Genomic DNA, 18,287 nt, shown 5'->3' with positions numbered 1-18,287 from the left:
CTCGGGATTTCAATTTGTATGGATAATTCAGGCGAGTAATTAATGCTTTTAATAATTTGTTACGTGAAATAACACAATTGTACTGTGAACGTAAGATATATATTTTTTTAAATGTTTTTAAGTGAAGAATTTAATAAATTGAAATGTATAACACATTTTAATATTAACACACTTCCGGCGGGATGAGTAGTTCTACCTTTCACGCTGGTCCTAATGTAAAGGCGTTGATGTCCGATAATTCTATATGAATATTGTATACCAATCTTTTTCAAAACTATAAGTATGTATAAACAATGTGATACGAGTCTCTTGGGTGGAAGAATATTTAATCAAAAGGAAACTATACTAAACCTGTAGAGTGGGTAATAAATCCTCAAATTTATAGCGCACCAGGTGCGGAAAACCTTGCTTATATTTAATGATTTGTGCAAAAGTGAAAACCAAATTTTTTGTAATGTAAATATGCACATTATTTTACACTTAAAAACATCACTAAATGTCCAAAAACCAACTTTAACTTCAGTTTAAGAAGTTGTAATACAAAGTAGTCTTTAACCTGTTAACCGAGTGGGACGTATAAATACGTCAAACGTAAACACTATCGGGTATGGGTAGGACATATGAGTACGTCCTTGAAATATATGTGGCGCCCTGGAACGGGCGAGACTTATATTTCCAAGCATACACACGGAAATTGAGTTTTGAATTTTTACATATTTTAATTTTTTAAACTTAATGTTTCTATTTTATTTGTGTGTTTTGTTTATTGTTCTGTAATTGTTACCTTTTTTGTAATCTTTATAATTGTTTGTAAAATTTCTAATTTTTAATTCGATGTTTCCATTTTTACAATGCATAAATAAAAAAAATAAATAATACGAAATTACGTTTTCCGGGCGTGACGTACTGACACGTCCTAGTGAAAGAGTTCGCGCCCGTATATGCTGCGTAATTCAAAACGGAACTCCCGGGTTAACAGGTTAATTTCAGACATTACTTTTCTTTACGGGGTGTGATGACAAATAAATAAAGTAAAAAAATTTAAATATACATATTATTTTCAAAGGTACACATCGGTTTAAAGCAAAATTAATTTTCTCGAACGGGACCCTATTTTCGCCCGCTTGAAGTGTGTTAATAATCTATTAAAATAAATTATTATTATGGAAATCAGAACAGATTCTTTCAATATATATGTATATCCGGATGTGAGCCTTCAGCATATTAAGATCAATATAACTTCTTTTTTTAAATCGCTTAAAACTTGTTCAATGTGTCTTTTTTAAAATTGTCAAACTTGTTCCGTAGACTTTTATTAAATTCCTTGAAAGAAAAAGTTTTCGAATTTAAATTGCTTCGTGGTGAATTGAAGATTAAATTATATGAGGAACACAATATCATCAGCCAGCATAACCTGGTTGTCCTGCGTCATCTTGTGTAGAGCGGTGTCAAGTTCGGAAGTGCCAAACTCGTCATGTGGGAATTGCTGGTTGATGTAAGCCTTGATGCGCTTGATGGGCAGGGACTGGGCGCGCTCCTCGCGGAACAGCTGGTGCAGCGTGGTCTTGAAAAGTGCCAGCCTGGAAATAAAATTATTAATATTGTCAGATAGATAGTAATACTTATTACGAAAATCACATCAAGGGCACAAAAAATACAATGTATTTCCAAATAAATTTAAATATTAAAGCCGATTTTCGTCGCGGCCAATTTGAAGTTCAGTTATTTCGTCACAGCCGGCTCTTCAATTTCAAGTTCAGTTATGTTGTCGCAGCCGGCCCTTCAATTTTAAGTTCAGTTGTTCAAAGTAAATTCATAAAAATATTATATATTTCCGTGTATTCCGTGATTTCCGTCGCGGTCGATCTTAACTCAGATAATCAAAGTAAATTTGTAAAAATACAATATATTTTCGCATAAATTTCGCGGCCGCCCCTTTAAACTCAGATATTTGAAAAAATACAATATTCCAGCGTAAATCGATTCAGATTTCCAAAATAATAATACTTATTAGGAAGATGTAAAAATATATTTACCGCTTTTTACTGCCACAACTGTCTTTTAGATTAAGATTTATGAAATTTTATGATTTATTTTTGCAATAATCGGATATTTTTTGAATTACACATATTTTCGTGTGCGGACTAACATAAAATTCAAATAAAAAAAGCATTTTGTGTAAAAAATTTTTTGGGTATATTTTTTTGGTGAAAATTTCGAATTACGCATTTTTTTAAATAACGGTGTTCTGCTGCATATGTTTTTTCTTATAGTAATAGCTTTTCAGCTTTTATGAACTGCACATCACTGCTATTTACAGATATGATTTTCTGTACAGATGAGATTTGATTTTGGCTCTGCAATCAGTCTGGTCATGTGATTCATTCACTCATTCTATATGAAACTTTTAATTGCACAGAAAAGACTGAAAATTTCACAACGCCAGAGCTCACCGTTCAATGTTCACGGCTTCACACAAACAAATTATCAGCTATACATATTGAGATTAAGGCATCTGTGAAATTTGTCATAAAAACAAAACCTAGATTATTTCATCTAACCTTTGAGAAGTGATAGTCCCAGTCTCCTTAGCCTGAGTGGGCGGCGGGACTGTCTGGTCTGACGATGCGGATCCTGCAGCGATGGAGGAGATGGCCACTTCGGTCTCCTGGTCCTCGTCCATTTCCACATCTGATGCGTACTCAAATGGATCCTCTCCATCTGCGGGCTGTTGGAAGATAAAGTTGAGTAAGAAGTAAAAAATAGACATTAAGCCTTATCCACACGGCTGTCACATATGTGAACCATCGGTACCTATCCCCCATACATGAAAGTCATGTGAGTGTTCCATGAAGTTCTACTAACATACATAAATTTTTACGAATGTCGCACCACGTTTGGAAAAATAATTTTCACAGAATAATTTGAATGGAGGTAAAAAAAAAAAAAAAAAAGCGGTACAAGCAGGAAATGGGTGAATCTACAACACATTTGTAATTGATTTTGCGGTAAAACTTTTTTTTTTTAAGGTTGGTTTCCGACTAAACGGTACAAATTTTTTTTTAGGACAAATTTTTAAATAATCGGTCACTGCGGTATTATTATCAGGCATGTTTTGTCTTTTAAAATGCAGACCACGTTCCAAAAGTTTCTTAGTTGATGAAAAATAAAGTAAAAAACCAACGGGTCGGTGGCTGAGTCGTCACCGCGTAGGCGTAGTGTGTTCAAGTCCTCCATCACAACACAAGCAACATTTTCCGCTTACTGTGGTGGTAGTAGGAGATTTTCAAATTTTGTCAGGTTATTCGTAATCCGGGAATGTTTGTCTTTCTTTTTTAAAAAAAAAGTGCTCCGATCAAAAAAGTTTTTTTGGGTTCTCTTATGTAGATTCACCAGTATTCCGTTATGTAGATTCACTATCAGACTTCTCGTGATGTAGATTTACCAGTATTCCGTTATGTAGATTCACTATCAGACTTCTCGTGATGTAGATTTACCAGTATTCCGTTATGTAGATTCACTATCAGACTTCTCGTGATGTAGATTTACCAGTATTCCGTTATGTAGATTCACTATCAGACTTCTCGTGATGTAGATTTACCAGTATTCCGTTATGTAGATTCACTATCAGACTTCTCGTGATGTAGATTTACCAGTATTCCGTTATGTAGATTCACTATCAGACTTCTCGTGATGTAGATTTACCAGTATTCCGTTATGTAGATTCACTATCAGACTTCTCGTGATGTAGATTTACCAGTATTCCGTTATGTAGATTCACTATCAGACTTCTCGTGATGTAGATTTACCAGTATTCCGTTATGTAGATTCACTATCAGACTTCTCGTGATGTAGATTTACCAGTATTCCGTTATGTAGATTCACTATCAGACTTCTCGTGATGTAGATTTACCAGTATTCCGTTATGTAGATTCACTATCAGACTTCTCGTGATGTAGATTTACCAGTATTCCGTTATGTAGATTCACTATCAGACTTCTCGTGATGTAGATTTACCAGTATTCCGTTATGTAGATTCACTATCAGGCTTCTCGTGATGTAGATTCACCAGTATTCCGTTATGTATATTCACTCTCATGCTTCTAGTGATGTAGATTCAACAGTATTCCGTTATGTAGATTCACTATCAGACTTCTCGTGATGTAGATTTACCAGTATTCCGTTATGTAGATTCACTATCAGGCTTCTCGTGATGTAGATTCACCAGTATTCCGTTATGTATATTCACTCTCATGCTTCTAGTGATGTAGATTCAACAGTATTCCGTTATGTAGATTCACTATCAGACTTCTCGTGATGTAGATTTACCAGTATTCCGTTATGTAGATTCACTATCAGGCTTCTCGTGATGTAGATTCACCAGTATTCCGTTATGTATATTCACTCTCATGCTTCTAGTGATGTAGATTCAACAGTATTCCGTTATGTAGATTCACTATCAGACTTCTCGTGATGTAGATTTACCAGTATTCCGTTATGTAGATTCACTATCAGACTTCTCGTGATGTAGATTTACCAGTATTCCGTTATGTAGATTCACTATCAGGCTTCTCGTGATGTAGATTCACCAGTATTCCGTTATGTATATTCACTCTCATGCTTCTAGTGATGTAGATTCAACAGTATTCCGTTATGTAGATTCACTCTCAGGCTTCGCGTGATGTAGATTCACCAGTATTCCACTAATACCATTAGTTATTGGACACCGTGTATGTGGTATTCAACGAATATAACTAGAAAATTGATTGATTACCGTTCTCTTTGGCTTCTTGGCGGCTCTCGGTTTATCGGTATGCTCCTCGTCCTGGCTCTCCCCATCGGAAGAGTCCCTCCGCCGCTTCTTCTTGTCCTTGGCCAGCACCTTCTTGAAGTAGGCGAACTGCACCAACTCGATTGCGGCCTGGGCGTCTTCTGCAGTCACCTTGATGGATAGGCGCGCCTTGGCGTGCGCCGTGGACAAACGGATTAGCGTCTCCAGGGTACGTGCCGTTACGGGTTGTGTCTGGAATTGGGTTTTATTACAATTATTATTGGTTGCATAGAGGGAACAAATTCCTATGCATTATCAAGTACAGGTCACCAATGTAAGAGGGTTAGATTAATTCATAGATGATAGAAAGAATTGAAGATATGGCATAAAAGCGTACCGACTGTCGCCAAGCTATGACTAAACCACACGGACTGCCACAGCACAGCAGCTATGCAATGAAAGTTATGCGTTTGGTGTTAAGGTAGAAACAAAGGTGGGATGCCACTGTGCACGTATGCGATTTGGAGTATTATGGTTGAACAATGTTTTGGCGACACTGCGAGCAGTTTCATTCTAAAAATGGTTCATGAGCCACATCACTCGTTTACATTATTTATGATTTACAAGAAATATTATAAACACAGTGGTGAAACTACCTACATAATTTAATTTGCGCAAGATGCAAGAAGGGAGCTCACAGAGTTTGTGGCTGGGAAACATTTGTTATTTTTTTTATGTGAATACTATACAAGAGTCCCGACTGATTTCAACCGCCTGGAGCCAGCGAGACTATGGCATCCCCAATTGGTGTACGTTGTGAGGCTGAAGGCAGTGGGGAGAGTAAGGAGAAGAGGAAGGTGGGGGAGTTCCTGGCTATTCAGATCTGGACACCAAACACGGCTAAAGCCATTTCAAGCAACTCAATACTGAATGGTGGTCTTACACCAACGCGATACTGAGAGTATCTTCCATTCTGGAACGTGCCGCAAATGTAATTTATATTATTTTAAGTGATATAATCATGAAATAACACATATTAACCAAAAAAAAAAAAGGATTTGCGCATGGCGGGATTTTAACCAAAGACCTCCAGATTGCTAGTCAAGAGCCTTACCCCTTACCACGGTGATTGTAAGTGCATAAGTTGGGTTTATTTCTTTCTCATGTGTATTTTAACCATAATATGAATTTTGTTAACGTACTATGTATAAAGTTTTATAAAGAAAATACTGAGAATTTTGAAAAATTTACAATACTTGTACGAGTTATGATTATTTTTAATAATCATAGATCTTATGACTAAGAATTAGCAGGGTTTATCGTGTAAGACATATTATAACATAGGTACCCTAGCAGTATCGCTGTCCATCATATCCTGGCTCCTGAGCTTGGAGTACTCATCAGCGATGGCTTCAGAAGCCTCCTCCGTCAGCTTGGGCTTCATGCACTTGGCGATGTGGATGTACTTCCTCATGAACTTCATGGACAGGATCTGGTCCTTCTTGGAGCGGGAGTTACCGTGCAGGAGGGCATCATACTTCTCATAGACCGGAGTTTCTGTTTCCTGTCAAATAAATTGTTAATGATAAGAATATAATGTTTGACTTTTGGATGTATTGTGCTTTTTCCTCCTTGTTAAGCCAACGATAGCCTTGCAGTGTTCATCATCATCACAGATATAAGTTAATAGTTTTTAAAACTTGTGAAAGACTTTTGTGGATCCCGTGGATTTAGAATCTCGTGGATATTACAGGTTAAATATGAACCATGAAGAGTGTGAGACTATTGCAAGACTCTGTAGATACCAAAGATTGTGATAGCCTGGTCATCTTTAAAGAACGCCAGATGGTAGGATAGTGGGTGCCCCAGTGGAAGCGGCCCTGAGGCAGACCGAGGAGCAGATGAATAAACTGCGAGGAAGAGGATTGGTGCAGGACAGGAACAACTGAGGACTGGAGGCGAATGGTGAGGCACAAATGTTCAGCCAGCGGAGAAAATTTGTGAAAGAGGCCTAATCCTGGGATGTACCGCCGTGGTGATGATGATAGAAACACGTTAACAGCGTGAATATAATATTTTAAATGGGAATGAAGTTATTTCAGAGACAACCAAATATGCAAAATTTAATTTGTTTTTTTTTTTCATCATCTAATAGCTTTCACAATCCGCAACATAAGTAAATACGTAATACAGTTTTTGTTAAATGTACAGTAGAACCCCGATAATTTGAAATTTTCTTCAAAAAATAATTCCAGGAAAATAGTTCCAGGGGCGGCCGAGGAACTCAATTTTCAGCGATTTTTTTTATTTTTGGTCCTACAATATGTGATTTATAGGATTTTAGTTAATTTCTAACTTCGTAAAGAAACTTCCAGGTGACATTTAAAAGTGGGGCATATGTATTGCACATACCTCTGATTCATCCTGATCTGGATTCTTAGTAGACAGCATCTCTACAGAGGAACCCATTGGTAAAACTTCTCCATCTTGCTCCTTGGGATTTCTAGAAACAAACAACTCAATAATCTAAAACCATCCTTGAAAATAATAATCATAAACCATAGAATTGAGATAATTTCATAATCCAAAAAAAATACTACAACATTGGGAGAGACAGATATGTATTTTGGTAATATTTAAAAGTGAATTTGTGTGTATTTCCGCTTATCAATAAAATACAAATAAATGGGATATTTCTGTACATATCCGAAAAACTAAAAACTGTTTTTGAAAGGTGATGAAATACGCTTTCAAGTTGTATTGTTAAAAATAAGCGTATAATTTTTCAAATATTAAAATTTTGAAATCAAACTTGAAAAAGTTTTAAAAATGGCTCACCTTACATTTTCTCATCTAAACTTAACACTGAACTAAAATTACTGATAATAAAGAAAAAAACACATATTTTACTAGACAAATGTATTATGAACATTACCGACGCCACCTCACTTTTTGGCATTTCATAAATTTGTCTTAAATTGCGATCAGAATGTTTGGTTTCGTAGAAGTGTACATTTTAATAATTCTGTGGTTAACTTCTTTATTTGAATATAAAGCTTGGTGTTTTCTCTTTCTAACACCATTCTGAAAAGCGAATAAATTGACTCTACGGGTATCAGGTATTTGTTCTCAAAACCGAACAAATTAGCCTGAGGAGTTAAATATCCTAACAAAAGCAAAGGAGTTGCTTTTGAGAGGTCTGGGGGGGAAAATCATTTAGGATGGAACCGGAAATCATATAAGGGAAACAGTTTGGTTAAAATGGCTTATTTGCTTTTAGGTTAAATTATTTATTGCTAAGTGCAAACTATGAACTATGAAAATGTGTGTAAGATTTAAAGTTTATTTTTGTGATTCCGATACAAACTAAAAATGTGTAATTTCAATATTTTCATTAATAATTATATAGGATATTTATGTATAGTAAAAAGTTAACAATTCATAGTTTTATCTCACGTTTATTATGTTCTGGCAGTAGCAACTGTCGACTAATTTAAACCGATAATTACACACGAAGATTGGTAAGAAACGTCTATTTGGCCACAAAATGATAATGTTTATCTCACTTTACAGATTTTAAATAAAGCTAAGTAGTATAAGTTTTCTCTTTCAATAATATTATTAATTATACAAAACTAATTTTGAAACGCTTCCAACTGGCTACAACGTAGAACACGCTACTGGCTGGTAAGACAGCTGTCACCGATGTTGGCATATTCACGAACATGTTTAAATTCATTTAGAAAATTTATTCGACTATAAGTAATTTTTTTCGAGAATAAAAAAACCCTGTGCAATATTAATTAATTGTTATTATTATGAGTATTAGAAATAGCTTGGTGAGAAAGTGATATAATGTTAGCATTACCTGTATCTGTGCATCCTAACCACATGCTCGGAGATCATGTGGTCGTGGTCCCCCTCTACGAGATCCAGCATCACAAACAGCAGATCAAAACGAGACAGAAGGGAATCCTGCAGTCCTATGTTTTCCATCGGGGTTTTGTATTGGTCGTACTAGAGAAAAAAGATAATCATGGTTATCATGTGAGCAAGAGATGTGCCTAGAGATGCCTGCAGTGTTCGACTAGTGGCCAGTGGTCGATGGCTTCCCACCAGGAGTCACGGAATCGCACAGGAATCATTTTTCGCTTAAAATGAGGAAGTACTTTCATAGATGTCAGCATGTAGCCACTATCAAAATTCCTACTACAGTAGAACCTCGTTAATTCGAAATCCACGGGACATCAAAAATAAAATTTAGAATTTCGGCCGATTAGCAGCTGTTCCTTTAAATTCAGATATTCGACTAAAATATGATATATTTCCTCGTAAATAAAAAAATTCGTGGCCGATTTCAAGTTTAGATATTTAGTGTAGATTCGTAGAATTACAACATATTTCCGCATTAAACAAATTTTCTCGGCTCTTCGAACTCGGATATTCGAAATAAATTCATAAAAATACGATATATTTACGCATAAATCGAAATTTCGCAGCCAAATTCCATAGCGGCAAGGCCCTTTAAATTCAGATATTTGGAGTAAATTCGTAAAAGTACGATATAATTCAGCGTGAATCGAAATTTTGCGGCTAAACTCAGATGTTTGAAGTAAATTTTGTAAAAATATGATATATTTCAGGATAAATTGAAATTTCGCGACAGATTTCCGTCACAGCCGAACCTTTAAATTCAGATATTTGGTGTAAATTCATAAAAAAAATACGATATTCCAATGTAAATCGGTTCAGATTTTCAAAATAATAATACTAATTAGGACAATGCATAACGGCTGAAGATGCAGCCACGGCTGTCTTTCAGATTCAGATTTACGAAATTTTTTGATTTATTTTCTGAAAAATCGAATTTTTTAGAATTACACGAACAAACTTTTGCACGCACAAAAATATATTTCAAAATTAAAAATTAACGAATTTCGAATTAAAAAATTATTTTGTATTCAAAAATTTTCCTGGGTATTTTTTTTTTTGGTGAAAATTTCGAATTACGCATATTTCGAATTAACGGGGTTTTATTGTATATCAATAAGAATACCAGCAAATGGGCAATAAAAGCAAATACTGTAGAATAGTTATAATACCTCCAACTTCTGACATATCCCATACATTCTGATGGCAGTATGCTACACTAGCGCCTCCTAGCGGCACGAGTTTTGAGGCTTGGTTTACTTTAATACAATTTAATGGATTTTATGCATGATTTTGCCATGCTACATTAGCTCCTCTAGAGGCCAGAGTTGCCAACCAATACAAGTACTGCCAATATTTTACTGGAGTTGGACATATTGTAAATATTCAATTATTTGATAAAAAGTTATCAGCAATGCCACGCTGTTCGCATTAGTTGCATTATTTTTTTTCATGTCATAAATACAGCCATAGATAAATAATAGAATCAGGAACCATATCCAAATTGCATCGCCTTTGTTTACACCTACAGAAAAAATGCATGACATTCATTGACTCTGCTGCTTTGATATTCTATGCAGTTTGGTCATAACTCGGCAACTATCGGCATGCTTCCATGACATATCTCAACATCTCCCTATGTTTTTATTATCCATGGTCTCACCCTTCCGTAGACAGGGTTGGCAGCGGCCAGCACGGAGCAGCGGGCGTTGAGGCTGGCGTGGATGCCGGCCTTGGCGATGGTGACGCGGCCCTGTTCCATCACCTCGTGGATGGCCGTCCTGTCGATGTCTGACATCTTGTCAAACTCGTCGATGCACACAACCCCACGGTCGGCGAGCACCATGGCTCCGGCTTCCAGTCTGGAAGTAAAATGAAAACGAATGTTATTACGCTTACACAATATATGATCAATCAATCATCTCGACAAACGGGTTGCAATTAGTACAGCTTCAAAATATAACTAGCCGTTGAAAATAATAGCTATATCAATAGTTATAACATAATACCTCCATGCGAATATTATTGTATTGGCGCCTAATAAATAAAAAAAAGGGTTAAAGACAAGGACAATAATTTTTTCTTGGAGCCCCCAGTGAGGAGTTAACATTTAAAAAAAAAAAAAAAACATAAAATTAATTTAGCAGAATTTTACCTCCTTTCTCCGGTCTCCTGGTCCGTGGTGACGGCTGCTGTGAGCCCCACTCCGGAGGAGCCCCTGCCCGTAGTGGGGATGGCACGGGGAGCCGTCAGCAGCACGTAGCGTAGCAGCTGGGACTTGGCCACAGAGGGGTCGCCGATCAGCAGCACATTGATGTCACTGCAGATTAAGATGCATTCTTATTAATTTCCAGTCAAACAAGGGGTCACTGAGATTTTGGTTACCCCTGTTAGCAACGGGAAAGTCAATTTGTGCAAGGATGCAATATTTGACCGATCGGTGGCTGAGTTGACATCGCATTTGGGTCCCACCCAGGCATAGTGTGTTCTATTCCTCGACAGGCTAAGTCCTCCTTCACAACACAAGCAACATTTTCCACTTACTGTTTTGGTAGTAGGAGATTTTCAAATATTGTCAGGCTATTCGTAACCCGGGAATGTTTGTCTTTCTTTTAAAAAAAAAAATTTTATATACTGTGGTTTATTTGATAGAAAGAATGCTCATATACCATTATGGATGCAGGTGACAACCCTGGTAAACTTTATTCAAATTAAAAGGCATTGGGTGTTTTTGGTTTCACCAAGGTGCTAAGGTGGAATGAGAGATACATGTAGAAGGTCTCCAAATCAAAAACAATGATGTGGTCCAGAAAATACCTTCTTATCGGAATAAAATCTGTTATTCCACTGATATTCAAATGCAACATCACCACCAAGAAGGAGCTCTGGATCAGAGGTAGTTGTCAAATGGTTAAGGTGGAATGAGAGATACATGCAGAAGGTCAGCAAATCAATAACAATGATGTGGTCCAGAAAATACCTTCTTATCAGAATAAAATCTGTTACTCCACCGTTATTCAAATGCAACATCACCACCAAAGCACTAACCAATGCCACATTTGAAAAAACCCCGTTAAAAGCTGATTTTATTTTTATTTATTTATTTCTATACATATATTAATTACAGTGTCTACCAAATATTTACATTTGTATATAATACATAAATTTAAAACTGTTAATATGGTGGTTTTTTTATGCTGGGTGTGAGGTAGGTTTGAGTAGGTGACACTCCAGGCCCGTTTCTGCTTTTGTACAAATTGTGATCAGCTGACAAGTATAACAACATGGCCTTTGAATATCAGTAACTGGCACGGATTTTTCAATAGATATTTAATATTTATCTAAAAATTTGTTGTCAAATTATAATGGGCCTATTATTAAACCTAGAAGGGGGGAGAGAACATTCAGATCTAGTTACTAAACACAACAATCAATTTTAAGTAATCTTCCAATTGCGACTAGTGGGTCTCAAAGATGGGTGATGCTGAGAGCATCTTCCACTGTGGAACCATGTTTAACCCTAAAGCCAACCTAAAATGCCAAGCGGCACACCGTCACACTATTTTCGTAAGAACACCTTGATTTTTGTACCATCTTACCTGGTAATGTGTTTAAATATTTGTAATTTTTTTAAATATTTATACATATATATCCTATGTAGTTTCTCCAGCTATTAATTATATTTGTAGTGGTACACCACTACTCAAGTCGGACGGTGTCAAGTACTACTTAGTAAACAGTGCCATGCTCTAAGGTACCTAGGCCGTCATAGAACATACTGGAAATTTCGGCCGTTGCTCAGCGTTACGGGTGGCAATGTTTTTTAGCCATGGCAACTAGAATGTTCGGGAACATTCTTAGGTGCAACATGAATTCTACTGGCACCTTATATAAGCGACAGCGGGAAGCTAGTCAGTCAGTCTACTACACGCTACTTTACTTTACGTTTTAACGCGTTAATCAAAATAACTTAACTCTCTTCGTGCCGCGATTACTTAAATAATCCTTGCTGTAATAAATTTACTATAAAATATTACATGGTTTACTTTCAACACCGAACACATCTTCAACCTTCGCAACACATTCAAAGAAATGTTTATTTTCCTCTCGAATGTTATAAAATAATATTATAATTATATTTTTTTACATTAGCTCCTAACAGAGGCCTTGAGGAAAATAAATCTCTCAGGTCCTATGTCATCTTTGGGTATGCTGGAGGGGTCTTTTAAGGTAAAGGAAGGAGCGGAAGTTCTGGGGAGGAAAAGGGTAGGAGGGGTGGGTAGGAACCTGGGGTTCAGTGGAATAACGGTTGTATGAATTCATCCCTCCACACTGTGCTGCGAGATGATGGATCGAGAGAGTCCTGCTGGAGGGGCCAAAAGGTCTTCCTCAACCAGTCTCTCCCGATGCGGCCCGCCATACAGTAGGATAGTAGGAGGGCAAACACATCCCCCTACAAGACCTAGACAAACCTAACCCCTGCTAAGTCACCAAACGAAGCAAACCACTTGGGGTGACCCATGGCAGGGGTATTGATTAACCAATAAATGGTTCCCGGACTGGCGGTACCCACTCCGTCTCCCAAATTGAGAATAATACAAAATACTAATTAAAAAATATGTAATATTCTTGATATTTATTATAATTTTCCAGCTAAATAAGCACTCTTAAGAATAAAATTAAGTCATGTGAGGCTTTCCTTTAAATAAATGCAGTACTATTTTGAAAATCAGAAATACCACATTTGACAAGGATTAAATTTATTTAAGTATGCTAGGAGCATTTTTGTTCAAAATACCGTAAAATTGAGGCAGGTGCGGTAAGCTATCCGCTACAGATACACCACTGGCATTCAAGGGGTTAATATGCGTTAAATGCTTACCCTCTCAAACGCGTCCCATTGGGCAGTATCTTCTCTACTCCCCCCAGGAGCAGGCAGAGGATGGCCTTCTTGATGTACTCGTGCCCGTGGATGGAAGGTGCCAGCGACTTGCCAAGAAGCTCGAAGATGTCTATGTTGGACTTCCTGGCCAGCTTCTTGCACATGACAATGTCCTCGCGGGATATGGTCAGGTTGGAGTCCTTACTCAGCTGTGTTATGTTGTTTGCAATCAGAATTGTTCTGAAAATATAACGTATATTTATTTAATTGATAGTTTTACTTTATTTTTTATATTAGGTAACTTCTCACATGAAATTATTTCCCTTGGGGCCTATGCCATCTTTGAGAATGCTGTGTGGAGGGTCTTTCTGAGGAAAGGAACGGGTGAACCTGGGTCTTGACTACACTCATATGTTGTAGGAAGGAGGAAACACAGAGGATAGCAAATAATTCCACAGCAGAAGTCAAGAACGAGTCATACAAGCGACAAATTCAAATGTAACTAATTTCAAGCGTGTAGAAACATTAGGCGTTTGTTAGGCATGTTTCCTGACTGCAGCAGTGCTGAAGGAATCAATGATGCTATCCTAGTTCTTCGGAACATCTTCCATTGAAACACTGGTAGAAAAGGGACAACATTCTGTTCATTACTCGTCCGTGTTCCAAAGTTTGGATTATAAAAGGAAAATCTATCAAACGGACCGTCCATAAATGTGCCCTGTCACCAACCTGAAGGTACCAGCAGTGAAGCCGCCCTGCTTGCTGGGCAGGCAACGGAAGTTCCCCACGACCTGGACCCTGTCGCCGGGCTTGCAGCGGTCCACGAGGTCAGCATCGCAGATCACGTCCACAGAGCGCGGCAGCTGGCCAGCCGGCGCCTTCTCTGGCATCTCCTGGATGCTGAGGGTCTGGTGGTCCTTGTACTGGGACAGGCCGTACTCAGTTTCTAGGAGATTGCCTTCATCATCCTTGAACAAAACGGTCGAATTATACTGCACAATTTTCAAGAACTTTGGACTTCTAACTACTGGTTGGTGTAATATGTACTTTATTTATATATTTATATTATATGCCCAGACGGGTTAATACAAAAATATATAAATAATAATAATGTGGAGCATTATGTACTATTATAGCACATGTACTATTTATTTTGTGAGAAAGTATTGCCAACTGCATGCAATCTAGTTACAAGTGAGTAAGCTAAATGACATAGTCCTGATATTGTTGTCTCAAGAAAATGTAATTTTTACTATTTTAATAGAATATACTATTACTGAGAAAGTATTGCCAACTGCATGCAATCTAGTTACAAGTGAGTAAGCTAAATGACATAGTCCTGATATTGTTGTCTCAAGAAAATGTAATTTTTACTATTTTAATAGAATATACTATTACTGAGAAAGTATTGCCAACTGCATGCAATCTAGTTACAAGTGAGTAAGCTAAATGACATAGTCCTGATATTGTTGTCTCAAGAAAATGTAATTTTTACTATTTTAATAGAATATACTATTACTGAGAAAGTATTGCCAACTGCATGCAATCTAGTTACAAGTGAGTAAGCTAAATGACATAGTCCTGATATTGTTGTCTCAAGAAAATGTAATTTTTACTATTTTAATAGAATATACTATTACTGAGAAAGTATTGCCAACTGCATGCAATCTAGTTACAAGTGAGTAAGCTAAATGACATAGTCCTGATATTGTTGTCTCAAGAAAATGTAATTTTTACTATTTTAATAGAATATACTATTACTGAGAAAGTATTGCCAACTGCATGCAATCTAGTTACAAGTGAGTAAGCTAAATGACATAGTCCTGATATTGTTGTCTCAAGAAAATGTAATTTTTACTATTTTAATAGAATATACTATTACTGAGAAAGTATTGCCAACTGCATGCAATCTAGGTACAAGTGAGTAACTAAATGACATAGTCCTGATATTGTTGTCTCAAGTAAAAATTATATTTGAATGAGTATTTCTTGTTGGTGGAAGGTAATTAATTAGGATAAGTAAATTAGGGCTGTCAATAGTACCATTAAAAGATTTAAAAATAAAAGTCAAGGGGGAACAAGTCTTACAGTTAAAAAAATTTTAAATCTTTCAAGAAGTGGTTGTAATTTATGGTTTCTATAGGTAGTATCTTTGAAGAAATTTATGCTGAACATTTTCAATGTAATCAGAGTGGATTTTAAAGTAAATTTTTATTTCAAAGTTTAGGTTTGTGAGGTGATATGGGAGAACCTGCACACTGCATTATGGTTGCAAAGGATTATGTCTCAGTAATGATTTAAAGTAAATATAAAAAATTAACTACAACGAGCGAAACCTCAAAATTGTAATATACTGAACACACTGTTATGTAATGACTCTCAAACGAAAGATGTGAAGCAGAAAAAGATTCAGTCCTAATTTATTAATTCCTAGATATGCAACTGAATCTTTTTCTGATTTTGATAGTATTGGCGAACTTAATGCGGAAAGATGCTATGAAATCGACAATCGTAAAAAAAAAATTAAAATATTTAATAAAAAAATTACTGGAATTCCTATTGGATTATATAACAATAAATTTTAAATTTGAAGAAAGAACAATAAATAAAAGAAAGTTTTGCTTAGAAATAAAGACAAGGTGCCATTACAATTCGCAGTAGTATGGGTGAACGATGTTGGCGACACTTGCAATTACATACTAACGTGGGTTCATAGCCCATCTACTTGTTTTTAGTGTCTATGAAAACATAAATGTAGCACAAGCTATAAAAGCGATATACCTTGGTGGGGTATACGACACTGCTGGGGAAGGCGTCGAAGGAAGTGAGATCTGTGTAGCGCCTGTCTGTCTGCTTCTTGGTGGCGGGGCAATAGTGGACGCTATGCACCACCTTGGGGCGCACCAGCGACACGCGCGTCACGATGCCTTCCACGCAAATGAGGTTACCAAGATACCTGGAAGGTAAAATATGTTCATTTAATTGTCATAAAAAAATCTGATGAAATGACTTGAGTTGCATAGTTCCACTTTTAAAAATGGCCTGCAAAAGTAAGCAATATTTCAAAATTTAGAATTTAAAAAATTATTGTCTTCTACAATATGTAATTATAATCTAGGTAGGTATTCTACCAGAATTAATAAAATAAATAATTACCTGGATGTTAGGGAACGAGGAGTTACGTGTTTATTTCCGAAACTGCCTTCAAATGCAATGAATAATTCAGCATGGCCTTTCGAGTATGATGGGTCCACTGAGGCGACATATTCCTTCAATGCTCTTTGCAAGGCCATCTGCTCTTCGAAAGCATTGTTTAGAAGACTTATCGCTCTGGAAGGGTTTTTCCTTCTCAAGTCATTAACGTTCACCACTAGTCGCGATGACTTGTCACCAATCATCATTTTCACCCGCTGCATATAAATTCCTTGGTCTTCCTAAAAATTAACCAAGTTTGATAAAAAGCATGAAAAAATAACATCATTCTTCCGGCCTGATTTTGGTGCAATTAACCTAACTACAGTATCAATGTAAACTGTTATCCTCTCTCTGTTAGCTCGTTAACGAAATGACGCAAAACCAACAAGAATATTTAACAAAAACACGAAGACTGAAGAATGTTTTCTTGTAAAAAGCAATTCACAGTGACCGATGAAAATAATAACAAACCTCATCGTCAAGGAACTCGAGATACTCGCGCTGAATATCGCGCATACGCTGGTCAATATCTCCTTCACCGTCCATTGCTTTTTAGTAGAGAAAATAAAGTTTTAAAAGTTAAACAACGAAACGAAACAAAACATTAACAACTGACAGCAAAACAGTGTTTCACGCCGCTTTTTCGCGGGAAAAACGTGGTGTTCGTAAATGTTAATAATCTACATCTTTGTTCGTAGATGCAACCTTGATGTAGGTAAGAACTTTTTTGTTCGGTACCAATTTGCAAAAAAGCGCGAACTTTAAAAAAAATTGTGGGTTTTTTATAATATTATTGTACAAATAATTCCAAATAACTGTGTTTCGATACTATTTTTAATATTTGGGATGCCTAGTGATTGAAATTATTTATTACCTCTACTATTACAGTCCAGAACAACTTAAGAAAAAACTTATCAATATATTATTTGTATGTGATGCGGGAATTGAACCCATAGTCTCCCAAGTCAAATGCATATAAAGCACGGGGACAGTCACAATGTTGTATAAAACAGTTCACACAATTTTAAAGCTGATCCAATAAACACTTTTATTGTTAAGGGATTTAGTGTACTATCAAAATAAGTTATTTTGGTTGCTAGAATAATATAATGTGTATTCACTGGACAGTGATGTCCTTGCCAAACAGCCATTTGTATTGTTATCACGAGAAAGAGCCAACAAGTGAATGTACTTGTCTTGTTATCGCGAGAAAGAGCCAACCAGTGAATGCATTTGTCTCGTTATCGCGAGAAAGAGCCAACGAGTGAATGCATTCGAAAAGTTTTTACATCTATTAGAAAAACGTTTCCAGGGTGTTTTCTCATTACATTAAAAATGAACTCTTTTCAATTTCGCCTGAATCTTCCTTTATTTTCGAACAAGTTTGAAACACGCTGTATGCAAGGAATGAATGAGTGAGTACTGTGCGTGAATCAGCTGTGCTTGCGATACCTATAATTTATAATGTCATCGCCATATAGGAGAACTTTGGAGAAACATGGGGAATTA

The 18,287-nt window shown here is 36.5% G+C and overlaps 1 protein-coding gene across 1 annotated transcript; it reads right to left on the bottom strand.

Annotated features, from left to right (window-relative positions):
• Positions 1 to 791: 791 nt before the first annotated feature.
• Mcm3 (minichromosome maintenance 3) lies at positions 792 to 17,415 on the bottom strand. The gene is made up of 13 exons (XM_089639248.1): positions 17,250 to 17,415; positions 16,740 to 17,017; positions 16,365 to 16,539; positions 14,313 to 14,551; positions 13,584 to 13,823; positions 10,857 to 11,021; positions 10,365 to 10,563; positions 8,640 to 8,788; positions 7,184 to 7,274; positions 6,120 to 6,335; positions 4,775 to 5,023; positions 2,562 to 2,728; positions 792 to 1,580 (listed from the first exon to the last, which is right to left on the bottom strand). The coding sequence occupies exons 1-13, from the start codon at positions 17,322 to 17,324 to the stop codon at positions 1,379 to 1,381; spliced, it is 2,445 nt and encodes an 814-aa protein (XP_089495374.1). The 5' UTR covers positions 17,325 to 17,415; the 3' UTR covers positions 792 to 1,378.
• Between the last annotated feature and the right edge of the window lie 872 nt (positions 17,416 to 18,287).

The sequence above is a fragment of the Hesperophylax consimilis genome, chromosome 14, assembly GCF_061612785.1.
Source record: "Hesperophylax consimilis isolate HC1 chromosome 14, BYU_Hcon_1.0, whole genome shotgun sequence".
NCBI classification, from domain to species: domain Eukaryota; kingdom Metazoa; phylum Arthropoda; class Insecta; order Trichoptera; family Limnephilidae; genus Hesperophylax; species Hesperophylax consimilis.
Note: the sequence above shows the minus strand (reverse complement) of the source record. Positions and strands in the feature narration are given on the sequence as shown.

Excerpts from the sequence above, each read along its gene's own strand:
- Mcm3 (XM_089639248.1), bottom strand. The coding sequence starts at position 17,324 with ATGGACGGTGAAGGAGATATTGACCAGCGTATGCGCGATATTCAGCGC. Across the intron at positions 14,552-16,364 it reads GTGTCGTATACCCCACCAAG|GATGATGAAGGCAATCTCCT; the intron begins GTATATCGCTTT and ends GTTTTGTTCAAG. Across the intron at positions 8,789-10,364 it reads CCAACCCTGTCTACGGAAGG|TACGACCAATACAAAACCCC; the intron begins GTGAGACCATGG and ends TTTTTTCTCTAG.